A 26,632-nucleotide genomic window follows, 5' to 3' on the forward strand; every position below is an offset into this window, starting at 1 on the left:
CTACAAAGGACAATTATAGTATATATTATATATCAAATTACCTGTTTAGAAACTTCTTTTTACAGCTATGAGCAGCTCCTTTCCAGTTTCACACTTCAAACCTGTTGCCTGCTTGTGATGAAAAGAAATAGAAAAAAAAAATAGAAAATCCCTTTAGCAATTTTTTTCCTTACACTATGAAGTATTGGATATTTCATAAAGTCAACCAAAGAAAAGCCCAATCACTCAATGTTTTAAACTCGTTATAGTTAATCCTTTTGGAAAACAAGGTGATACACCTCAACGAGTATCTCCTTCAAATCTCTAAGAGCCTACCAAAATTAATACCACCTTAACATCTGCTTTGGGCTATTTAAAAAAAAAAAAAAAACCAGTGAACCCGCCTTAGCACCTAAAGATCCATGCCCACCTTTTCTCTTCTGCTAGACCCAAACCCCCACTTTTTGTCAAACTAGTGAAGAACTTTGCCGAGCCGACTGTGGGAAGAAAAAAGAAAAAGAGTTTCTCGATTCCACAAAGCTGCCTACTCCATCACAAAACAGCCCGGTGACGGCACGGCCACAAACCTCACCTCAGAAAGGTCATCTGCGACCGGGCTGAGGCGGAGGAGGGGGTGTCGGCGGGGGGCCTCCCGGGAAGGTGATAGGGGTAGGGGACAGGTGCACCCGCCCTCCGTAACCAGAGAACAGCCGAGAGGCGGGGTCCGACCGGCCAGCAGTTAGGGCGGGGGTGCCGGGCGCGGAGAGCCCGCTCCTTCGGGCGCCAAAGCGCCCCGCGGCCGTACCCGTACCCGTCGCCGGGCAGCGACCTCCCTCCCCCACCGCAAGCAACTTCTCTCAACAACAGTAAACCCCGAAAGGCGCTCGGACCCGGCGGGGAGCAGCGAGATGAAAAGTTGGGGCGCCCCGCCTCCCCGGCCGCCCAACACACACACAGACACACACACACAGACACACACACACACACACACACACGCCCCCAAACACACACACGCCCTCAACACACACCTCGCCCCCCAACACACACACACACACAACCCGCAACACACACAACCCGCACACACACACACAAACACCCCGCCCCCCAACACACTCACACACACCCCGCCCCCCGTCCCCGTCAGGCCGCGGCGTTTCTCGTCAGGCGCCGGGGCCATCACCACTCCGGGCAGGACGGACGGGGGGGCGCGGGCCGCGAGGTCTCCCGGCCCCTGGCAACCCGGGCTCCGGGCCCGGCCGGCTCGGCTCGCCCGCAGCGGCATTCCCGAGCTCGGAACCCCGGCGGCCTCCGCCCCACGGGCCGCCCGCCGTCCCCGTCGGCTCTCGGCACCGGCCGCCCGGGTGGCCAGGGGCTGGGGACGCGCAGGCTTTACCTGGGAACGAAACGAGCCGCTCGCGCCCGGGGCCCGTCCCCGGCAGCGGCTCCCGGGAGAGACCGCGGCGGGGGGAGTCCACCAGCTCCCGGCTCGCCGAGGGCCCAATGGCCGCCTTGCTTCCCGCAGCTAGTCAGCGCCAACCGCCGCAGCCACCGCCATCTTAGGATCTCATTGTGGTGGGAGAAGCGGGGCGGGGGGACTGCAGAGGGGGCGACGCGCCGCGAGACATGCGCCGTCGCCTCGGCAACAGCCGCGCGGGCGGGAGGGGAAGGTGCCGGGGCGGGAGCCGCAGTGCGATCCCACAGCCCGGGCGGGGTCACGTGGGCGCGAGGGCCTGTGTCGTCACCTCCCGCTCCTCCGCCCGCACCGAGCGCGCCCGCAACCCGCCCGAAGACTACAACTCCCAGAAGGCAGCGCGGGACTACAAATTCCGGCGGACTGTGCGCTCCTCGGGCTCCCGCACCGGGGCGGGGTAGGGGTGGGGGCTCGGGCCCCGGGTGGAAGTTTTCCGAGCCCCCCAAGCTCGGTCGCTGAGAAAGGTGCGGGAGCCGGCTCTGATGTGCTGTGGCTGCTGTGTCAGCTCCCGAGCGTCCTGAGAGGAACTAAGAACCTTGATCGCGTTTCTAGTCTCGAGTCACCTGCCTTCCCGTCACGATCGGATGGAAAACAAGGGCCTGGACATTTCTTGCCCTACCCCCTAAATTTTAAGCGATCTCTAAAGGGAATGAATCCACGGGACTTCATTTGCTTATCGCCGCACAGCTAGTTTGAGGGAGAATCATAGCTGCTAAGGGGTCGCGGTCTTGCATTCTCTTAGTAAAATTGGATAAGCGGATTTCAGTATCAGGAATTTTTTCTCTACCACTATAGTCTCAGAATTCCCTTTTGAAAAATACTCAGCTCTGTTAACATCGACAAGGGAATAGACAGATTCTCTCTCCAAAGCGTGGGAAAGTGACGATTCGGGTCTTCACTGCGCCCAACTGAAGGAGCTGATGTGCGTGCTCTGGGAGCCCCATTTGTGTTTGTTTGTTTGGTTGGTTGGTTTGGGGGTATGTCTGAATCCATCCACACCTCAATACCAGCACTTTTGGGGTGTGCCGCAGCTCCCCAAATCTAATCAACCCGCGCGCATTTTCACTGCGTGCCAGTGGCACTCTCTCGAGACAACTTGTGGGCACAATAAGGACCAGAGGAATGAATCTCGGGCGTCCAAGGGTTGAAGCTGGTCAACAGAACCAGTGAATGGAATTTCATCTCACTACATAATTCACATAAAGCTCTTCCACCCTATTATCATTCACAGCTTTATCCAGGTTCAGTTTCAGTGCGGGATTCATTTGTCATACATATTTTAGTACTCTCAGCGCCTAACAGTTAGGGAGCAAAAATACGGTGCCTGCCCTGGAAGAAGATCTATTCGTCAGAGAATGATAAATTGACTATTGTAAATATAAAGTGTATAAAAATTAATGTTCTGCGTGAACTCCCTGCACAGAACCACTCGCTCATTCAGTTCATTGTGTAGGATTTTTTTTTTTTTACTGAATAAGAAAATATACTGGGGGATGGGAGGAGAGGGAAGCCTTATAGTATATGATAAGACCCATCACCACCATTTTGTTTTATCCCTAAATATTCTTTTCGTTTGTTTTGGGGTCACACCCGGTGATACTCAGGGTTTACTTCTGTCTCTGCGCTTGGGAACAATCCTGGCTCAGGGGATCAGATGGGATACTGAGGATCCAATTCTGGTCAGCTGCACGCAAGGCAAGGACCTTACCCTCTGTACTCTCTCTCCAACCCCCAAATTAAAAAACATTTTTAAAATTTTGTACAGCTGTTGTCATGAAAACATTCAAAGGCATTATGAAAATCATAGTAACTACTGGTGGTTATGTATTTTGAAATTATGGACCCTTGCAAATGGTAATACCATTGTTTTTTTTGATGATGAGATAGTCTAAGAATTGTCTACCTTAGAGGTGCACAGGGGCCAGGAATACTTTCTCAGTGGTCAGAATGTGTGCCATCCACGTTTGAGGTCCTGGGGTCCATCCCCTGTGCCCCACCTCGTAAAGAAGATTCTCATATTCAAATCCTGTCACTGTCATCCTGTTGCTCATCGATTTCCTTGAGCGGGCACCAGTAACGTCTCCAGTGTGAGACTTGTTACTGTTTTTGCAAAGCATATTGAATATGCCACGGGTAGCTTGCCAGGCTCTGCCGAGTGAGCGAGATACTCTCGGTAGCTTGACGGGCTCTCCAAGAGGGCCAGCGGAATCGAACCTGGGTCGACCGCATGCAAGGCAAACACCCTACCCACTGTACTATTGCTCCAGCCCCTCAAATGTGAATATGGGCATTAATGATCTTAACAGCAGAAAAAAGTTATTCCAGGCCATTACATATTTAACATCTAATCTAGAAAACAAATATCATGCAAGTGAATAAGTTTAGTATTTTGATGTAGAAATTAAATGATACAGTAGATGCTCTAGGAGATTGGATAAAATGATTAATATATTGCCTCAAGAGGCAAGGATAGATCTGGGATTGCCATATAGGATAAAATTAGGTGAAATGATCTAGTGTGAAAGTAAATGGGGAATAGTAAACTAGCTGCTACAAGATACAAGGTAGAGTTGAAACTACATCTCAGTTTCTTTAGTTTAAGAATAACATTATGGGGCTGGAGCAATAGTACAGCAGGTAGGGATTTGCCTTCAAACAGCAGACCCGGGTTCGATTCCCAACATCCCATATGGTCCTCTGAGCACTGCCAGGGGTGATTCCTGAGTGCAGAGCCAGGAGTAACCCCTGTGCATTGCCAGGTGTGACCCAAAAAGCAATAAATAAATAAATAAATAAAATAACATTATGTAATGAAGATGGAGGCTTAAATGGAAGCATGTGTTTGAGGAAACTCCTATAACAGATGATATATCCAAAATATGCCATTGATAATGCAGAAACATCAGGTGGAGGCAAGAATTTATATGAAGCAGGGGAGAGTGAAGCAGAAGAAAGCCATACTGACGAAAAGGTCAGGGATAAACTGGAAAAGTCTAAAATGTTGAACTAAAGAATAAAGAAAATGTTCTTCGTTTTCCAGATAATATGAACCCAATTGAGTTCTGAAAGGGGCAATGATATAATAAAGTAGTTATTTTAAGACTTTAATCTCATGGCAAAATTTAATACAAATTGGGGAGAGCAGATGAGAAGGAAAAGACCAAGCGAACAGGTGGTAACTGGCACAAAGTAATTACAGCTTAGTCACAAGTCAACACGTTGAAATTGAAAACTTTTTTTTTTAATTGAAGAGGCATTGGTTTATAACCAAGAGACATTGGTTTAGGAGTTTCAGTATATAAAACCACAAATCAACATCTGTACATATTACATTATGTTTAGAATGGAAAGTTCAGATTCCAGGATGAAAGGTCAAAGGGCAAAGGGCATGCATGGAGGTCTGGGGCTTGATTTTTGGCACCAGAGGGTCTCTAAGCACAGCTGGGAGTCAAGTTCCTTCACCTGTCCCCACAGGGCACAGATCCTGGAGTAATTGCAGGGCAGGATGTGAATTAAAGCAAAACAACAAAGTCTAGAGTCCATCCTTTACTATGCAATTGACCCCTTAACATCCTTTTAGCCAATTTAATTAGCATCTACCTTTTCTCTCCCCTCTGGCAATCACTTCCTCCCACCAATTTTAAGAAAAAATAGAGAGACTCAAAATCTTTTGCTCTTCTATTCTGAGCCTTCCCTGCCCACTTTATTGTGACTATAGAGTTTTTTGTTTTGTTTGTTCATTATTTTCATTTATCTTCCACATATTAGAGAAATTGTACTTTATCTCCCCCCACCCTTTATTTAAACACTGTGATTTATAAAGTTGTTCATGATGATTGGCATTTAATATTTCCACACCAACCCCACGACCACTGTCGCCTTCCCTGCACCATTGTCTCTGTTTTCCCAACCACCCTCAAGCCTGCCTCTGCAGCAGGTCCATAATGACTTGTTTTATATTGCTTGTTACTACTAATTGGCCAACAGAAGGATCAAAAAAGATTTTCGTAGAAGAAAATTTGTGACTTTTTGTATCTCGTCATGGGAACATTAAGTCCTGGTCTGAGGTTTTATTAAGCTGTCGTGCAAGTGGAGTCCTCTGTGATAATGTTTTTGTTAGTCTAGTTTGGTTGGCTTCTCCATTACATCCTGTCCGATCTGGTGTGCTGCTACTGGGATGTCAGTGTTGTAGAGTTTGTAGATGTTGCTCCAGAAAATCCAGAATATTTAACTGGGCAGTCTGGCCAGAGGGAGCGGCTGCTGGGGCTTTACTTTGGAGGGTGCTAGTCTGTACCACTCTGAGATCACCCCGTGAGTCTTAGCCAGGAACAGGTGTCTGAGAAATGTTTGCAGCTAGTTGATCCCTTTCAAGGTTTATTTATGAGTCTCTGGAACAAGATCGGTAGATGAGCTTACATGGCAGAGGAGGTGGGATGTTGGTATGGCTCTATCTTATCTCATTTAATTGACATAAGTTTGATAAAAGGAAACTTCTGTCATGTGTGAAGTATTTATTTCTGTTATTTGATATTTCATCTGACAGTGACCATGGACTCTTACCAATACTTTGTGCTTTATTACCAATCTCTTCAGTTTGTTCTGTATGTTGTTCATCCACAGATGGATTGTTAACCTTGCTAAAGCAGAAGCTTAGCGCTTTTGTATACATCCAAATGCATCACAGAAGCCTTTTCTTTCTGTTTCCAGTAATTTGTTGTTCATGGGTAAATGATCATTGCATGACTGTAATGCAAACACAAAAGTTCGTAAGTTTGTAACTGCACCCCACGTGATTCACTCATAAAAAAAAAGGAAATAAATTTTAAAACTTGAAAAAAAATTTCCTGCAGTACCTAGTTTTAACTGGAGGTGGTGATAGAACTTAAAAAATCTTCAGATAATACTTATGACTATTTTATATTTTATGTGATATTTTAGATACCCAGGAGAATGTTTGTTATATATGTGACTGCAAAGTAAAATAACAAATGCCCAAGGGCTTACTTCCTTAATGTAAGAAATAGATATAGGGCCGGAGCGATAGCACAGCGGGTAGGGCGTTTGCCTTGCATGCGGCCGACCCGGGTTCGATCCCCGGCATCCCATATGGTCCCCCAAGCACCGCCAGGAGTAATTCCTGAGTGCAGAGCCAGGAGTAACCCCTGAGCATCGCTGGGTGTGACCCAAAAAGCAAAAAAAAAAAAAAAAAAAAAAAAAAAAAAAAAAAAAAAAAAAAGAAATAGATATAATAAATATATTTAAGAACCCCCAACTTTCATCTCTTGCTTTTCTCTGAATTTATTCCCTTTCTTCGCAGATATAAATACTATGCTGATTTTGCTTCATTTTCCTCAAATATTTATTTATACATATGTATGTAAATATTCCCAAGTAATATTCTATCTTGCTTCTATCACTCTATTTGTAAATGAAATATATTCTTGCTTAGATTACTTTTTAATTCAATGTCTTTCTTAGATTTATTTATGCTGATGGGTAGAAACACAAATATGTTAAGAGCAAAATGTAAAACTAATTTTTGAATATTCTTATAATTTAGCATCACGAATTTTAGTCTTTGCTCTTAAAAGCAGTTTTGTTGGTAGCTTAGTGAAAGAAGAAACTCATCATTTCAAAGGAAAGATTAGTCAAAAGACCTCCTCCAATCTAGTTTTTACACCTTTTGGTAAAATTTAAGCATGTTTTCTTCTCTGCCTTAACCTAGCCTAGAGTATCTTAATCTTGGATGATTGACATTTGGTGCTGACTGATTCTTAGTTGTGAGATCTATTCCATGCATTGCACCCCTGGCCTCTGTTTACTAGATGCCTGCAGCATTCTGCCCCCTAGTGGTGAGAACCAAAAGTGTCTTTTGCCATTGCCAAATATCCCCTAGATAGGACCAGGTAGAAGATCAGGTGAGAAGGCAGAATCAGTCCCAGTTGAGCACTGATCTAGTTGTTGCATAGAGGAAAACCATTAACTATGAGTCTTCTTAGGCTCACTTCCTCTAAAAATTGAGCTCATAATTAAATCAATTTAGTGAAAACTGATTATGTCAAATAATAGTATCAAATCCTTATGCATGAGTAATATTTCTGTTCTCTTCTTACTTTCTATTTTCCTGTATATAATTACCTATCATGATGTCTCTCATTACTGCCTAGATGAGACTTTTTATTGCTAGAATCCAAAAGAGCAAATTGCTATTGTCAACAATGTTTGCATAGCCTGAACGACTTTTTTCCTTCAGAACCAGTTTATGCTCTTTTCTTTGAAAAATCATTCAATAAATGTTATCCTCATGATTCTGACAACTGCATTGATATTTGGTTTTATCAACATGACTGGAATTGTATTAATTACTTTTGCATTTCTTTCTTGTATTTCCCTGCTATTATTACTCTTAGGGATCTATATTTTTTTAAAATCACTCTTCTGTAATTGAATGTTTGATTAACATAGGATATATTAATCTGGAAAAGTTTTTTTTAAAGGTGTTGGGGCTGAAGCGATAGATAGGGCACTTGCTTGCACACAGCCAACTTGGGTTTGAAACCTGGCATGACATATGGTCCCCTGGGGCCTTGCCAGGAGTGATCCCCATGCACAGACCCAGGAGTAAACCCTGAGAACAACTAGGTGTGGCCCCAAAACAAAAACAAAGAAATGTTAACAATAAAGATTACAAAGAAAATGATATCTATGTCCCCCTTTCTCTCCTTTCCTCCGCCATCGTCGCGGTGTGAACGTGGCGCTTCGCCATGTCTTCCCACAAGACTTTCAGGATCAAGCAGTTCCTGGCCAAGAAACAGAAGCAGAATCGGCCTATTCCTCAATGGATTCGGATGAAAACTGGTAACAAGATCAGGTACAACTCCAAGAGGAGGCACTGGAGGAGGACCAAGCTGGGTCTGTAAGGAGTCACAGGAGACGCATGTGCATTTGCTGTGATAGGCTGCTAGTTTCTTGAACAAACAGCGAAAAGGCACCACAAATTGAAGTCACGTTTCTTTGAATAGAGACTCTGTTCCTCTTTAGCTTCTGTACCTCATTGCCAACTCAGTAATAAATCTTGTGATACCGTGAAAAAAAAAAAAAGAAAATGATATTTATGTTTTCCTCTGGCCTCTCATTGACACAACAGTAGAGAAGTATTAAATATAATTGATTTGCTCCTAAGAATTTGGCTCAATAACAATGGAAGGAAAGGAGGGGGAAATAAAATAAATACTAAAATGAGAGAAATATTAAACAACCAAAACCCCCAAACTTAATATATGCAGATCGATAGAATCTTAAGGAGCAGGAGTAGAAAACACTTAAATATATTATTTAAATATATCATTTAAAAAGCTTTATGAATAAATTTTAATGACTGACTTTTTTTCCAAACAGGGAACAAAGTATTAATTCTATTTCTATATTTTGGGACCCCCTTCATTTATTCATCTGGCTTCTCTATTTAGCATCCTAAAAATTCTTATATTTTGTTTCTGAGCCACGACCATCAACGATCTGGGATTACGCTCGGTTCTGCTCTCAGAAATCACTCCTGGCAGTTCTTGGGGGACCATATTTAATGCTGAGGATCAGGGCCAGAGAGATTGTACAGCAGGTAAGGCACTTGCCTTACATGCAGCCGACCTGGCTTCTATCCCCAGCATCACATATGGTCCCCTGAGCACCACCAGGAGTGATTTCTGAGAGCAGAACCAGGCATAACCCCTGAGTAATTTGATGGGTGTGGCTCAGAAGCAAATTATCAGAAGTTTTAGGTTCTAAATAGGAAACCAGATGATTAAATGAAGGGGATTCAAAAATATAGAAATAGAGTTAATAAAGATTTTGCTTCCTACTTATTAAAAAAAAGTCAGTCATGATAACTTATCCATATAACTTTTAAAATGATATGAAATTGGGGCTGGAGTGATAGTACAATGGGTAGGGCACTTGTCTTGCACACAGCCATACTGGGTTTAATCCCTGGCACCTCATATGGTCCCCTGAACCTACCAGGAGTGATACCTGAGTCAGCTCTAAGCACTGCTGGGTGTGGTCCAGAAAGAAATCAAACAACAACCAAAAAAGTAAAAAAATAAATAAAATGATATAAAATGAAGACCTGAAAAAAATAATAAACTAAAATAAATAACTAAATAAAATGAAGACCTGAGAATGTCGTGGTTTTAGAGGAGTAATCTGAAGTGATTCAGGAAAGATAAATTCTGGGCCAGAAACTTATTTTCTCATGTAAATAAGGAGATTTACAAGTGACACTAGCTCTAGAATATGCATGCAACTAAGTATGGGCGAGAGAAAGGGAGTCAATATGATTGAGTTACATTGACACATTAATTCACTGCATCTCATAGGTAGCTACAGCTATAAATACCACGAGTTTTTTTCTCCACAGTCTTCCCATACTGCATTTTCCTTCATAGGGATAATTCTAAGGTTATAGAGAACTGGAAAAACATGAGAGTTTTGTTTTTCATAATGATATTAACCAGGGAAGAAAGTTTAGAATTGTTTTAATTTTTTTTCTTTTTGGGTCATACCCGGAGATGCTCAGGGGTTACTCCTGGCTCTGCGCTCAGGAATTACTCCTGGCGGTGCTTAGGGGACAATATGGGATGCCAGGGATTGAACCCTGGTTGGCTGCATGCAAGGCAAATGCCCTACGCTCTGTACTATTGCTCTGGCCCCTGTAAAAATCTTTTTTGAAATGCAATAATTTCCAGGGTTAAAAAAAATTCAGGATTGGCCAAAGACCTGGCTCAAAGGACTGACGTACGTGCTTTGGATGGATTCAATCTCCAGAAACACATCAGGAACAGGTCCTGAGCACTGCCAGAAGTGGCCCCCAAAAGTAAAACTAAAATAAAATTGTGAGATAATGTGTGGCACTCCTTGCACGAGGTGAATCCCAATTCCATCCCCAGAACCACACATGCTCCTTTAAGCACCACCAAGAGTAAACCTCATGCACTCCCAAGTGTAGCCCCAAAACCCAAAAATAAAAAAGACAGAGGCTCACTTCTTTTATAACTAACTTAACAGTTTCTCAACTAGAAGACCTAACATTGATTTAGAGAACCCGGCCAGCTACTGAGAGTATCCCGCCCACATGGCAAAGCCTGGCAAGCTACCTGTGGCATATTCAATATGCCAAAAACAGTAACAAGAAGTCTCATAAAGGAGACGTTACTGGTGCCCGCTCAAGCAAATCAATGAACAAGGGGAGGACAGTGTTACAGTGTTACAACATCAATTTATAAAAATAAGGTTCCTTTTCTTGTCTAAGAAACCTGTTTGGATATTTGTACAGAAGTTTTTATGTAGTAGGCAGAATAAGCCAGAGAACACGTTGAGCAAGAAGATCTCAGTGAACAAAGAACATTAATAAAAGGGATCTGGAAATTTTGGAGGATTTTATTTTTCAAAGTAAAATAATTAGATATTTCTCCTCTGGTCTAAGAATATTTTTTTTTTGAACAACAGCTACAGTTGCACAAGACCCTGTTGCCCCTCACTCCTAGATAGGATTAAATTATTAGTGACAAGTTCTTTTCCTTTCCTCTTGGAAGCTTAGATTCAGAGAAATCTCTATCAATGCATTAGTTCCAGCACAATTGCCATCCAAACCCTCCCGACCCCGCCTCTGTCTGCTGGGTTGGATATTTGCCCGTCTGTTTCCTGACACTTGGCCAGTTCCACTGGGAAGCTTTAACCCCAGATTTTCCCATCTCCGGCTTATGCAAGCCTTCAATACTGAGCATGTTTCTTCTCAGTCCTTCATGAGATAGACCCGGTCAACTCTCATATCCTTCAGTGTATTCTACCACCAGACATTTCTTTTTTTTTTTTTTTACATTTATTTACTTTTATTTTTTTTAATAGTTTATTTTTAATTAGAGAGTCATCGTGAGGGTACAGTTACAGATCCATACATCTTTGTGTTCATGCTTCCCCCATACAATGTTCAATAACCCATCCCTTCACCAGTGCCCATTCTCCACCACCCGTAAATCCAACATCCCTCCCCCCCTCCCCAGTCCCGTCTCCCCCCACCCCACCCTGCCACTATGGCAGGGAATTCCCTTCTGTTCTCTCTCTCTGATTAGGTGTTGTGGTTTGCAATAGAGGTGTTGAGTGGCCATTGTGTTCAGTCTCTAGTCTGTATTCCGCCCGCCTCACCCTTCCCCCACATGACCTCCAACCACATTTTACTTGGTGGTCCCTTCCCTGAGTTACCCAGAATGAGAGACCAGCCTCCAAGCCATGGAAACAATCTCCTGGTACTTATTTCTACTATTCTTGGGCGTTAGTCTTATAGTCTATTATTCTATATTCCACAGATGAGTGCAATCTTTCTGTGTCTGTCTCTCTCTTTCTGACTCATTTCACTTAGCATGATACTTTCCATGTTGATCCACTTATATGCAAACGTCATAACCTCATCTTTTCTAACAGCTGCATAGTATTCCATTGTATAGATGTACCAGAGTTTCTTCAACCAGTCATCTGTTCTAGGGCACTCGGGTTTTTTCCAGATTCTGGCTATTGTAAACAGTGCTGCGGTGAACATATAAGTGCATATGTCACTTCGACTATACTTTTTGGCTTTTCTGGGATATATTCCCAGCAGTGGTATTGCTGGGTCAAATGGGAGCTCAACGTCTAGCTTTTTGAGAATCGTCTATACTGTTTTCCAAAAGGGCTGAACTAGCCGGCATTCCCACCAGCAGTGTAGAAGGGTCCCTTTCTCCCCACATCCTCTCCAACAGTGGTTGCTTTTGTTCTTTTGGATGTACCACCAGACATTTCTAAGGGGTGTATTTTTCTTTTATTTTTTAAACCATTTAAAATTTTTATCCTCCCTCACTATATTTAACCACCATGGTTTATAAAGTTGTTCATGATGCATTTGTTACAGGCATTATTTAGTATTCCAACACCAATTCTACCACCACTGTGACCTTCCCTCCATTATTGTCCCCATTTTCCCAACTACCCCTCAAGTCTGCCTCTGTAGCAGGCCCAAAATAATTTACTTTATATTGCTTGTTACCACTAAAAGGCTATTGGAATTATCAGAAAAATACCTCAGTGAAAAAAAAATTCGTGAAAATTGTTGTATATTGCCATGGGGACATTAAGTTCTTGTCTGCGGGTTTACTAAGCTGCTATTACTAGTTGAGCCTCTCTGTTAAAGTTCTTGTTAGTTGAACTTACCTGGCGCTACATTACATTCCCATTCAAGCTGGTGTGCTCATACTGAGATATTATTGTAGAGTTTGGAGATGTCACTCAAAAAAATCCAGAATATTTAACTGGATCTTACATGGTAGCTGTGCTGGGACATGAGTGTGGCTATGGCTGCCCTGGACTTCTGGGAGTACAGGGTGTTGCGGGGAAGCCACCAATCCCAACTCCGAGAAGTTTTAAATCGTTTTTATTGAGGAACAGGAATTTATTGTACTGTGAATTAGACTTTTTATGAACATATCATTCCATCTCCGAGAAGTTTTAAATCGTTTTTATTGAGGAACAGGAATTTATTGTACTGTGAATTAGACTTTTTATGAACATATCATTCCATCTCCACACCCAACATCAGAATGCCCACCTCCGTCCAACAGGGTTCAAGAGCAGCCCTACTCCCCAACACACACACACAACCGTGTAAGTTCAATTCTGTAGACAAAAAGTCTTCAGTTCTGATAACTTTGACCATTTTTTATTTCTTTACTATGTGTCTTTTTTTTTAATCATCTCATGTTTGGGCTGAGAGGTACATTTTCCAATCTTGATTCCAATTCCGGGGGATATACCCTATAGGGATCTTATAAAATTCTGTACTCTAACACAATGATGACTTGTAAATTTAAAAAATATGTTCCTTTGATAAAAGTATTTAAAATACGGTATACATAAATATCAAGGAAAGAGATCAGTCAGAATTGCTTCATTCCAGGTAACTAATTAACGGAACTCTATCCAAAATGTCAGTTTGGATAGCTTGTCAGAAATGCATGGATAGAGAAACTATTATAGCAAAACATTTTGAATTTAGTAAAATTAAACTAATGTTACATCTTAGGTTAGATTGTCCAGTGAATCACCACAACTATACCTATTTTTTATGTAATTAGCGAATTTGTTTATAGAAATTAATAGATGCTAAGAATGAATTCACCCATGTCATAATGTTATGTCAAGCTAGGGAAAATATTTTACTAAAGACTAAGAGACAGGAACTTGGGGATGGGACTCAATGGTAGTTTGCCTGCTCTGCAAACTACCACTGATTTTGATTCTCTACATCACTCTATTTAAGATCTCGAGTTTGATTCTCTACATCACTCCACATGCCAAGTGCAATTCTGGACACACTGCTGTTTGGAGCCCTGGCACCACAACAAAATCTTTGATAATCAAGGTATCAAAACCAGGCATGGTTTCAAAACCATTTTTGAAAAGATGAGGGGTACCAGCTCCAGCAAACACAGTAGCCAAAAGTCCAATTCCTAATGTAGCAAAGGGAAAGAGGGAAATTCTAGAGAAATGCATGATTCCCAGTTCACTGGTCTCCAGAGTTTCTGGTGGGATAGGCACAGATCTAGCCCTTTGGTTTCTGGAACTGTAGATTCATTTTCCCCAAAATTACAGAGGCACTCCAACCAGAAACAGTGATGATTTAAGAAGAATAAAAACAGCAGAAGACTGATGTGTCAAGTGCAAGTCTCATTAGGAAGACAAGGCTACACACTGGGATTGCATACTGACTGCACATGACAAATAAATGACCATTTGTAAGAGGCTAATTAAAAGCACTTTGAAATCTAAAATGCATGAGACTCCTTGGTTGTAATATGTATAATGTATAACTTAAAGGCTGAAAATGGAGATAAATTGATATAAGCTTTAGTAAAGTGATAAAAAGATAATAAATAAAATTTCCCAAGAGCAAATGATTCTTCACATTTAGTTTTGTTATGATCTGAAGTTCAGAGTTGGCTAACACATATCCTTCAAGAAGTTTCATTTTTTTTTTTTGCAATCTGGATCAATAGCATAAAAGCAGACACAGAAGCAGAAAGCACAACTATGTTTGGGAAATGGCAGTATTCGTTTGGTTTAGAGTGAAGCAATCATAAGAGCATTCAGGTTTGAGGGAGGGCTCTTATTCTTTTGAAAGCTAAACAGCTTTTTGAAAGACATTTGCTTGATTTATCACTAGATTTGAGTAATCAAAGATTCAAAGTATAACTCTGCATTCCACCAGTTTAAAGTTTATAGATTACTTTGGCCTGTTGTTCACTTTTATCCTTGAGCAATCACTGAAAATAATTAAAAAGCAACTGATAAATTTCCACACTAAAGCTCAGATAACATTATTCATAATAGACAAAAGGTAAAAATGGCCAAAATAGCCATGAACAGTTGAAAAGATAAAATGGAAAGTATACACACATGGAATATGATTCTGCCTTTAAATGGGAGGAAATTCTTACATATGCAACAAGCATGAATGAGATTTAAACAAATGAGCACTCACATAAAAGGCAAATATTGAATTATTCCTCTTATATGAGATGCCTACGTAGTTAGATTCATGGAGACAGAAAATAGAATGTGGCTGTCAGTATCTACAGAAGGGAGAAATGAAAGTTAAGTTTAATGGGTACAGAATTTCATTTGGGGAAGATAAAAATATTGGAGATGAATGGCGGTTATATAATGTGAGTATACTTAATGCCATTGAATTGTGTATTGAAAAATAGCTAAAATGATCATCACTGTATCACTGTATCACTGTCATTCTGTTGTTCATCAATTTGCTCGAGCGGGCGCCAGTAACGTCTCCATTCGTTCCAGCCCTGAGATTTTAGCAGTCTCTCTTTACTCATCCTTCCAAACTGTGCCATATTGGAAGCTCTTTCAGCATCAGGGGAATGAGAACCGTTATTGTTACTGTATTTGGCATATCAAATACGCCATGGGGAGCTTGCCAAGCTCTGCCGTGCTAAAATGATGATAGTAAGATGAATGGTGGTAATGGTTGTATAATGTGAATATACTTAATACCATTGAATTGAATTCTAAAAAATAGTTAAAATGTTATTTATAACTTGTCACAAATTTATTTTTTATTATGTATTGCTGGAATTTCAAAGCCAGGGCCTTAGACATAGGAAGCGTGTATTGTACAACTGTGCTCTACCCCCAGGTCCCATTTTATCACAATTATTTCAGAAAGAACATGACCAATAGTATTTTTCCTTTGTTGCTAAAAATGATGCAGCAGTGGGCACTCATTCCTAAGTACTTGATCTCCACCCTCTTCCACTAGGAAAATTGATAATTACTGTGATTGTGTCCACCGATGTACAAGGAAATGGAAGAATATCGCCTCTAGATTCCCCCTTCAAGGGAGTGTGTTGTCCATTGCCCAGTGTGATGTCAGCTCTCAGTAGTCACCGCTCCTTTCCTGGGGCAGCTCACATACATTGATCCACATCAAGGTGGGGAGCAGGGCCAGCTCAGCTCTCCGACGGTCTCTCATTTTGCCCAATCCTGCCTCTACCAGTATGTCCACACTACAGAAAATGTCTCTTTCCAGTGACCTTCAAAGTCATTTCAGTATATACTAAAATGCTTTTCTATATGTATTTTTTGTTTTATAAATAGGATATGCTTTTTTAAAAAAGGCAGGGAAATTTACATGTATCATCTTATGAATGTAGGTACTTTCCTTCTCTTTGTAATCTGGCCCCTCACTGCTGGTTGTTTTAATAATTCTCTGAAGCTCTTTATTTGAATTTTCAATTTTTTCTGGATAGAAATTTTGTTCTTATAAGCTTGGCAACAATTTTTATCAGTTTCTAAGATCTCCTATTACAGACCAAAGCAGAAGTTTGTTATTACTATTGAAATAACAAAAGTCTAGTTCTTTAAGAAGTAGAAGTAAATTTGGCAATGATAAAAAACTGATTTCAGGTGCAGGGTAGTATCTTCACCAATATTCACTAAGATTCTATTTCACAAATAATTTTAGATAGAATTCGAATCACTTTTTTCTTTCCACACCTAAATTAATAATAATAGTTATGAAATTTTCTTCTGTGTTTTTAGGTCCTGAGCTAAGTACTTCATGTAAATTACCAATGTGATCAAGTTTATTAAACTTGATTGTTTATATTACAAGTTTATTAAACTTGATTGTTTATATTACAAGCTACTACAGATGAAGATATTATTGTTTCATAAATAATAAATAATCCTGAGCTCCTATTGTATGTAGGTGCCATGGGTGCAGAAATGAGAAAAACAAGATTCTGATCTCTCTTCAGTGAGAGAAACACTCCTAGTGGGGAAAACACCCCAGAACACAGTAAGCTGCTGTATGATATAAGAGAGGTTAACAGAGAGAGGTTGATGGGCTAAAGAAGGGCTATGGCCTGGGAAATCATCTCACTGTGAGAAGATAAAGAAGAATTATTGAAATTGGCAAATAAAGGAGAAAAAGACTGACATTCATATTTATATACATGTATACATCCACTCTATATCATCATCATCCCGTTGATGGACGAATTTCTCGAGCAGTCTCAGTAAAGTCTCCATTTGTCCTAGCCCTGAGATTTTAGAAGTCTCTCTTTAATCATCCTTCCCAATGATACTGCATTGGAGGCTCTTTCAGGATCAGGAGAATGAGACCCAGGTTGTTACTGGTTTTGGCATATTAATACGACATGGGGAGTTTGTGAGACTCTCCCATGTGGGTAGGAAACTCCTGGTAGTTTGCCAGGTTCTCCCAGAGGAGAAGTAGGCTATAAGATATCTCGAGACTGCAAAGTGGCTGAGCTTCCGGGAGCTTGGTTTTAAGTCTCTGGATGCTGGCAGTGCATGGGATTACACGGCGCCCAGCGCCGGCGCCGGGGTGGGGGTGGGGGGGCAGTCCCTGGGTGTCTGGGTGTGACCACCTAGCTACTGGGAAATGGGAAATCTGGGCGGAGGAAGCCCAGTCCCGATCCAAGCAGGCTATATACTCAGCACTCTATATACTCAGCAGAAATAATTTGTTACATGTGTTGTTACTGATTCCTTGCCTGAAAGATAAAATTTTATTTTTTAACTTTTTCTGTTGGTTGAAATATTATAATTTGCAATACTGTTAATGATGGTTTCCCATATACAAAATTCCAACACCACAGGCATCACTAGTGTACCCACCTCCCTGCCCCCAAGGGCCCGAATGCCCTTCCCTAAGCCCCACCCCAACTCAATTATGTGCATCAGTTTTCTTTTTGGCCCTTTGTTGCTATCTTGCTGTATATCCTTAGGTTCTACTTTTGAGAGAGATTATTCTGTATCTATCCCTCTCCTTCTGACTAACTTTTAAAATGTAAAACTTGAAGAGTTTACTAGGCCAGTTAGCTTTAGGTCGCAAATGCACATGAAGAAAATTGAGGTCATTATTGTGGACCACATGTGTGAGCAAAAAATGATTCAGTGTGTTAGTAATTTTGTGCAATGAGCTTTTCTTTCCCCCTCCCCCAGAATTATTTGCAATTATTGTTTTGTTTTGCTCTTTCAGGCAGTATTTGGGGTCTTTATCCATGCAAGACATGAGCTTTACCACAAAGTCACATCCCTAGAGCGATGAATAAATACTTCACAGTAAAAGCTTATATACACATCTATACACGTGTATATACACACACATACACACACAGAATTATATCCAGGTGTTATTGATATCGGTGCATTTATGTGAGGTGGGGAAGAGAGAGATGGTCACTTTCTCCCCATCTGCCTCTGCCACTAAGTGACCCATCTGGGAGTACTAGGACTAATAAAGTCCGGGATGAGCCCCTGCTTGGCAAGGGCCAGAACCCAGCCAGCCTCACCAGGTGTCCATCAAGCCCCGCCTAATGTCTGCTTGGTCTTCTTGGCATGGGAAAGATTAATCAGATTAAGGTGGGGGAAGGGTCTTTGAGGATTTTCCTTCAGGCCCCCTTTTCTTGGGGAGGGGTCATCTCCTCAGGGTCTGCTGCTAAAGAAGGTCTTTTTTATTCTGTTTTTTTTTTTTATGGGTTGGGGGGTCACACCCACAGTGCTCAGGGGCTACTCCTACCTCTGCACTCAGGAATTAATCCAGGTGGTGCTTGGGGGATCATATAGGATGCTGGGAATCGAACCCAGGTCAGTAAAGTCTAAGGCAAACACCCACCCTGCTGGACTATTGCTCTGGCCCCAAAAGGTCTTTTCAGGTCTTGTTTTCTGTATCCACAAGGTGGGTCACCTTAGGACTTTACTTCCCAGAAACTTCATTGTAAATCTAGATGGCTTTTATAATGTAGAAATTTCAATGCCATGGAGCCTCTATTTGTCTGTCCACCTATCTCATTATAATTAGTATTTTTCCCTAAAAAACAACTGAATAAGAAAAAAATAATGAAAGTTTAAATGTGCAAATGCATTTTAGTCAAAGGTGCATTTACAATTTTTCTGTTTATGCTAGAAATTTTGTCAAAAAGCTTGATAGGCCTTAGACCTCACCCAGTGCAGAGAGAGGGAGAGGAGATGCAAAAAGTAAAGAAATAAGAAGTGTATTGGGGTGTGCTCCTAGGAGGACCCTACAAGGCCTTGGCAGAGCCAAGCCCTGGCAGAGACTCAGCGGGATTTTATGTTGTCTTGGGCCAGAAAGGTAACAAAGACAACTGGAACTGGTACCCTTGATGAGCATAGAATGTAGCCTGGGGGCTACCAGACTTGGGAAGGGCCATAAGCCCTCTGTTTAGTGCCTGAGGGGCAGGGTGATCTTTGATTCTGAGAACGTTGTTATTTCATCAGCTGCTGCCATTTGGTGCCTGAGGGAACTTTGTATAGCTAACAACCCTGGGAATTCTATTCTTTCTAATAAGTTGGATGAAGTTTTAAGAAGAAGCAATGATTAAAGAATCTATTTAAAGAAACTCCCTCTCCGAGAGACCGGCAAGCTACCGAGAGTATCCTGCCCACACAGAAGAGCCTGGCAAGCTACCCGTGGCGTATTCAATATGTCAAAAACAGGAGCAACAAGTCTCACAATGGAGATGTTACTGGTGCCCACACATGTGAAACAACAACAACAACAACAAAAAACAAGATAAAAAGATCAGGGGACAAAGAAAGCTCGAGCAAATGGATGAACAACAGAACGACAGTGACATTGACATTTAAAGAGAGACCTACATAGAGATCTAGGTACTTAGGTATCTGAACAGAAAAGACAGCAAATTTATCAAGAAAGGCAGGAAGTCAATGAGAAGTGATAGCAGACATCTTGAGTTGCCACCCATTTCCTTAGGCCTAAAGGCATTTATTAAAATTTGATTCACTTAACATGAGTTCCTATTTTTTCCCCTCCCCCACCACACATATATTTTACACACTATATTTTAATTTCCTCTTTGTGAATATGTGTGAATACCTGTTTTCCATTAGAATTCAACATTTACTTGGTTCTAACTGTAAGGTTTACTTGGGCCCAAATGGTGGCTGGCTGAAGAAATAGCGACATTCCTGGAATCTCGATCACCCTGCCCCCTTGACACGAAGACAGGGATTATGGGAGTGTGGCCCCAAAACAAAACAAAGCAAATAAATGAATAATCCTTGGCAGTGCTCTCTCTGTTCTTTGCAGGAAAGGAAAATAGTTGATTAAGAAAACATACTTTGGAGCCAAAAAGATAGTACCACAGGTAATATGCTTGCTTGTCTTGTATGTGTTTGATGTGGGTTTTATCCCCAGCACCACATATAGTCCCTGAGCCCCTCCAGAAGTAAATCACTGAGCACAGAGCCAGAAGTAAGCTTTGAGCACTGCCAGGTGTGGCCCCCACACCAAGAAAAGAACAAAACGGACAAAAAAACCCAACAACATACTTTTCCCTTTGCCTTATTAGGGAACCAATTGAGACTTAATTAATAATTCAAGAGAAAAAAAAAGCCTCAAAAAAAAAAAAGAAGTGAATAATATTTCATTTGATCTTAATTGATATGCAGGGGAAAATGCAGATTTTGTGAGATCTAAATCTGCACTGTTGGACAGAGTGGGCAGGAGCGACTCCATCATGCCCAGTTCCTGCTCCATGTCCTGTTTTACTTAAACCTTTTTGTTTTTCTTAAAACTCCCGCTCCCCCCTCCCCCCCACCATCTGTGAGGGAAGGTCATTTGGGCTGAAAACTTGGCCTTGGCAGCAAATAGTTTCATAACTGCTATTCGCTGTCTATAGAACCCACCCAGACACAAGCAGGGTGTGTAGCTGCCAGAATGTTCTGAAAACATGTCTAGATCACCTATCTGTAACTGCTTGTTTGTACTATTTGAAAATATGTTTTCTTCTGAGTCATGAAACTTGCATTTTCACTTATGTTTTTGTTAAAATTTGTACGTGTGGGTTAGGATGTAAGCAGATGTAAGCACTGACTATAAAATTTGCGGCTTTTCCCTTGTTTGGGGTCTTGCTTGGGCCTGCGTACCTAGAAGCTTGACCCAGGTAGCTGGCTTAATAAACTTCGCTTGTGTGTTGCATTTCTGACTGAACTCTTTGTGCGGATTGGGAGAGGGGGAAATTATCGACACTGGACCCTAACAGCACATTTTGTGGATCTGTCAAATGTCTATCAAAATTACTGTATACAATGCAGCTGTAAGAAAAAAGAGATTTTTGTAGTTTGGGGCAACTTGGATAGAACTGGAGGGCTTCAAGTTAAGTGAAATAAATCAGTAGAAGTACAAACACCAGATGATCTCACTCACCTGTTGTATGTGGAGGAGCAAACCAAGCGAATAGACAATAGAGAATGATGAAAAACTCTTGACCTTGGATTATAAATCTGAGATGAAATTAGAGAGTGGGATGAAATAAAGAAAGAGGCTGACTAGAAATGAACAAGGACCATGGTGGAGGGTCTTGGGCACTTTGGTGGTAATAAAGTTTGTTAAGTGTACATAAAGACCATAATGTTAACACTATTATAAATTTGTTACCCAAACTACAACACACATTCACTATCACTGTCACTGTCATCCCATTGCTCATCGATTTGCTTGAGCGGGCACCAGTAACATCTCTCATTGAGAGACTTATTGTTACTGTTTTTGGCATATCGAATACACCATGGGTAGCTTGCCAGGCTCTGCCGTGTGGGCGAGATACTCTCGGTAGCTTGCCGGGCTCTCAGAGAGGGGTGAAGGAATTGAACACAGGTTGGCCGAGTGAAAGGCAAACAGCCTACCGCTGTGCTATCGCTCCAGTCCAACACACACATATATTTTAAAATTATTTTTACCACATTTTATTTAGCAGAGTTGAGAGATCCAGTGATAACTGTACATAGAGACTGTAAACATTAAGGTAACAAACTTGTTACCTTAACTATAAAAACAACACAACTATATATATAACTACATATCACTGTATTACTGTCACTGTCATCCTGTTGCTCATCGATTTGCTTGAGCGGGCACCAGTAACGTCTCCATTGTGAGTCTTGTTGTTACTATTTTTGGCATATTGAATACACCATGGGTAGCTTGCTAAGGTCTGCCGTGCGGGCTCGATACTCTCGGTAGCTTGCCAGGTTCTTGGAGAGTGATGAAGGAATCGAACCCGAGTCAGCCGCGTGCAAGGCAAATGCCCTATCCACTGTGCTATTGCTCCAGCCCAAATCTACATATATACTTTAAAAATTATTGTAACATAATTTCATGTAGCAGAGATGAGAGATCCAGTGACAACTGTACATCAAAACCATAAACATTTAATACTATTCTAAACTTGCTACCTTACTACAGCAGCACAGCAACATACATGATCTTCCAAAAAGTAATTTTTGGAAAAGCTATCACTTCATATGGCGGAGATGAGAGGTTCAGTTTGAGCCCAGAAGAGAGGACCCTGGGGAGGGTGGCCTCCAGGAAACAATAGTGTGACTGGAAAATGCCAACTCTGGGGCTCAGATTCCCTCTTTGGAAAGCATCCTGAATGTAGCAGTTGATTCAAAGGACAGTCTGTCAGATATATAAGGATCGACCTTGTGTTAATGTGGCAGCTAGTCAAGCAGTCTCTGAAAGGCTCCTTTCTTCACATACAAAACCGGAGAGAAAGAATGCGGGCTGGGCAAGTGAGCAGAAGGGGTGGCTGTAAGGCAAGCAGGATCTGGAGACCCTGAGGCAGACTGAACCCTGTGCTGCTTCTTACTGCCTCTCACCTTGGTGTGGCTGTTCTGTATAAACCCAGACTCTTGTGCAAGCGCTGATGGCCTAACTAGGGGTTGGTGAGGCAGTGTGGGCCTAGCTGCTATCTTATGCCAATAAGATGAGAACACCCTGTGGCTCCACAAATATGGCTGCCGGCCTCTTCCTCTCCTCCTAGTCTCCCATTAGAGCCTCAACTGTGGCTGACCCCAACACAATCAAAGGAAAGGGAAATCTGAAAAATGTAGCCAGTCTGATCTGGTTAACACGTAAGGAAGTCCCATTTTCCTGATTTAGGGGCTGCACCTGGCTGTGTTCAGAGACTGCTGGAGGCTCTCTGCTCAGGGGTCACTCCTGGCATTGCTGGGTCTTGACCAAGCGGTGTGGCGATTGAACCCGGGCCTCCCTCAGGGGCAGCATGCCATGAGCCCCTTGAGCTATCTCTCTAGCCCAAAGGCTCCCTTTCCCCCTCTCTTAATATTTTCTTGATCGTTTTTCTTGTCTTCTATATGGTTTTTTGAACCTACTATTTTTCCTCTATAGATCACATAGTCAGACCATTCCTCAGGCTGTGTGAAGGTGGAATTTGTGAGTTCCTGCCCCTCCAACATGTCTTCATTTCGTCTTCATACTTGATTGCTTATCTGTAGAGTTCTGATATGGAAAATATAGAGTTCCGTCAAAATGTTAAAGGCTTGCTTTCTTTCTGTAGAGAAGCATGACACTCTTGAGTCTTGCTCCTTTCTGGTTTGTTTTTGGCCATACTCAAAGATGCTTAAGGGTTACTCCTTAGTCTGCCCTCAGGAATTACTCCTGGTTGTTCTTGGGGGATCATGTGGGATGCAGGGATCAAACTCAGGTGGGCAGTGTGCAAGGCAAACACCTTACCTGCTGACTATAGCGTTGCTGCTTTCCTTACCTGCTGAACTATAGCTCTGCTAAATCTTGATAATTTTTTTATGTGATTTCATTCATTCTTTTTTTTTCTTTTTGGGTCACACCCAGGGATGCTCAGGGGTTAGTCCTGGCTTTGCACTCAGGAATTACTCCTGGCGGTGCTCGGAGGACCACATGGGATGCTGGGAATCGAACCTGGGTTGGCCTCTCGCAAGGCAAATGCCCTACCCGCTGTGCTATCACTCCAGCCCCAGATTTCATTCTTTTTGAAAGTTTCTATAACTCTTCACTATCAACATTGTTCAAAATTTCAACATGATGTATCCCAGGGATGGATAGTTTTTGTCTTGTTTTTGTAATTCATCATGTTAGATACTAACCAGTCTCTTTGAATTTTATCTTCTTCAGATCTGGAAATTACTTTTCTATCCTTTCTTTGATAATTTGCTCTCCACTTTTTCTTGTATCTTTGAAAGTACTGTTAGGAAATATTTAACTTTCTGAATAAAACCTCTCATTTTCTTCCCTTCTCTCTTTCTTTTTAATTCCATCATTTTTTATTTCTTTGAATATATGTTCAATTCATTAGTGAAATTGTGAAATAGTGAAAATTCTGTTATTCTGTCTCTTTGAACTTGCTCTGCTTTGTTCATCCTTTCTGCTGCCTTTAATAACAGTGTTTCCTATTATTATTTCTTATTTATCTGATAATACTAATTATAATTTAGAGGAAGTTTTTCTCTGTAAGCATCTTCCATTTAAAAAAATCAATGGGAAAGATAATGAGGGAGGACATTTTGATGGAGGGTGTGGTATTATAATGTTGTATGCATAAAATCCTATCATTAGCTTTATTGTAAATCACAGTGCTACAAATAATTTTTTTTTTTTTTTGCTTTTTGGGTCACGCCCGGCGATGCACAGGGGTTACTCCTAGCTTTACACTCAGGAATCACCCTTGGCGGTGCTCAGGAGACCATATGGGATGCTGGGAATCGAACCCGGGTCGGCCACGTGCAAGGCAAACGCCCTACCTGCTGTGCTATAACTCCAGCCCCTACAAATAATTTTTTAAAAATTTAATAGAAAAAGCAACCTCCTCTTTAACTCCATGATCTCTTTAATGCAATAGTAATCCTATTGCTTAGCCCTCCTTTCAAAGATTTCACCAATTTTATCCCTTCTAGTCTCTCAAAGACTGAGTCCACTATATCACTGATAGGACCTTGTCACAGTCTCAAATGACCTCCATGGTAGGTTCAGTTCTCAGGGGCTGGAGAGATAACATAGCAGGTGGGGCGCTTACCTTTCACTGAATAGGAATCATCCCTGGTCTGATCCCCAGAACCCCGTGTGGTTGCCTGAGTCCAACTAGTAGTGATCCCTGAAAACAAAAAAAAACAACAATAAAACCAGGACCAGAGTGATAGTACAGTGGGGAGGGTGTTTGTCTCGCTGACTGCGGTTGGATTCCTGGTATCCCACATGGCCCCCATTTCAAATATACTCTGTAGGTATTTATTTAGTTACTTTGCTAAATGTTTACTTCCTCAACTGCACTGTAATTAATAAGTCTAAGGAGAACAGAGATATTCTGTTTTATTTACTGACGGTCTCTTTGACTCTAGGACACTGCCTGGCACTCAGTATCGTATGATCCTTAGGTTCCTTTTTATTTCCTCTTGCTTTTCTCTCTTTTTCACATGGCCAACATTCTTAAATATCTGTGGCTTCTTGTTTGTCTCTGTATGGGTCACCATAAAAGCTGAATAAAAGCTAACTTTTTAAGGTTGAAATCTCTGTATTAGAGCTTTGCAAATATGCCCCGCCAGTCTATTTTGTTTTTCTCTGACATCATTCCATTTCTCCAAAGAAATGCCTTTAAGTTTCCTGCCAGGAAATAGGAGCTTGCCAGAAATATAGCAATCTGATTTGAAAGGATAGCTGATCAAAGGCTTTCTATAAACATTTTTATTTATTATCTCTATTTTATGGTTGCTATCTCCCAATGTTCCTCACATCCCTAGGTGAAAATATTTCCCAGATAAAAAATTTTTTTAGAAATGAAAGATGGATATGGGGTGGGTGGCATATGACTAAAGATTAGGGTAGGAGTTCCATGGGCTGGAAATGAGATAGGATCCAATTACACTTTACTGTTTCACCATTCCCTCTATTATCAACCTTTCTAATCACTCTTAAAATTTCTGGTAATTATAAATCCTCTTCCAATAAGTTGTAATCTCTTATCTTCTCATATATTATTTCTACTTGCTTTGACATCATATGTTTGTGCTTCTCCTAGATGTTATAAAACAAATCTGTCATATGGCATCCTTGTGAATAATAAGAGGCTCACTGGAGATGATAAGAGATAAGCAAAAAAAATGAAAGTGGATTCTGGGGATACTTTAATCCAGTAACCTCATTTTATAGATGAGGAAGCAGGTTCCAAGAGGTAAAATTCTTGCTCAAAGCCTTTAATGGCCTAGAAGTCAATGCGGTTCTCTCAACATCTTTTCTCCCTTTCCTTCTCTTTGTTGCTGCTCATACTTGACTGCAGTGCTTGCTGGCTTTTGCACCCACTTTCAAATTTTATTCAAGTGTGGCACTCACACAATTTTCCGATTAATGCATTGGATAACAAAGACTTTGTTGTAATGCCAGGGCTCACAAACAGCAGTGAGTCCAGAATTGCACTTGGCATGTCATGTAGAGGGTCAAAGTGGTGATCTCAGGCCTCCAGGAGCAGGCGCTCTACCACTGAGCCTCGTCCCTGGGCCCAGTCCTTTCGTCTTTAGTAAAATATTTTCACTAGCTTGACAACATTCATAACACTCATATCGTTATGATGAATTAATTTCTTCAGAAACTATTTAGCATGAATCAATTAATTCCGGGGGAGTTGGAGGACATCCTGGAGTGCTCAGGGTTTACTCCTGGCTCTGTGCTCTGTGTTCACACCTGGCAGTGCTCTGGGGACCTTATGTGATGCTGAGGTCAAACTACAGAGCCTACCACATGCAAGG

General features: G+C 41.6%; 2 protein-coding genes across 8 annotated transcripts in view; one reads left to right on the forward strand and one right to left on the reverse strand.

Annotated features, from left to right (window-relative positions):
* The window catches only part of PCM1 (pericentriolar material 1), a 100,017-nt gene extending 98,352 nt beyond the window's left edge, over positions 1-1,665 (reverse strand). For 3 of the 7 annotated variants that reach the window (XM_055124562.1, XM_055124552.1, XM_055124555.1), the window contains exons 1-2: positions 1,373-1,665; positions 42-108 (exon numbers count right to left, since the gene is read on the reverse strand). The gene's annotated coding sequence lies outside the window, so the exon portion shown is untranslated. Of the gene's footprint in view, positions 1-41; positions 112-1,372 lie in introns of all 7 variants that reach the window. The other 4 variants (XM_055124564.1, XM_055124559.1, XM_055124542.1 and 1 more) reach the window with 2 other exon arrangements.
* Positions 1,666-8,214: 6,549 nt separating this feature from the next.
* Positions 8,215-8,370, forward strand: LOC101555386 (60S ribosomal protein L39-like). The gene has a single exon (XM_055123814.1). It carries the CDS (start codon positions 8,215-8,217, stop codon positions 8,368-8,370), a length of 156 nt encoding a protein of 51 aa, XP_054979789.1.
* Positions 8,371-26,632: the final 18,262 nt, after the last annotated feature.

The sequence above is a fragment of the Sorex araneus genome, chromosome 1, assembly GCF_027595985.1.
Source record: "Sorex araneus isolate mSorAra2 chromosome 1, mSorAra2.pri, whole genome shotgun sequence".
NCBI classification, from domain to species: Eukaryota; Metazoa; Chordata; class Mammalia; order Eulipotyphla; family Soricidae; genus Sorex; species Sorex araneus.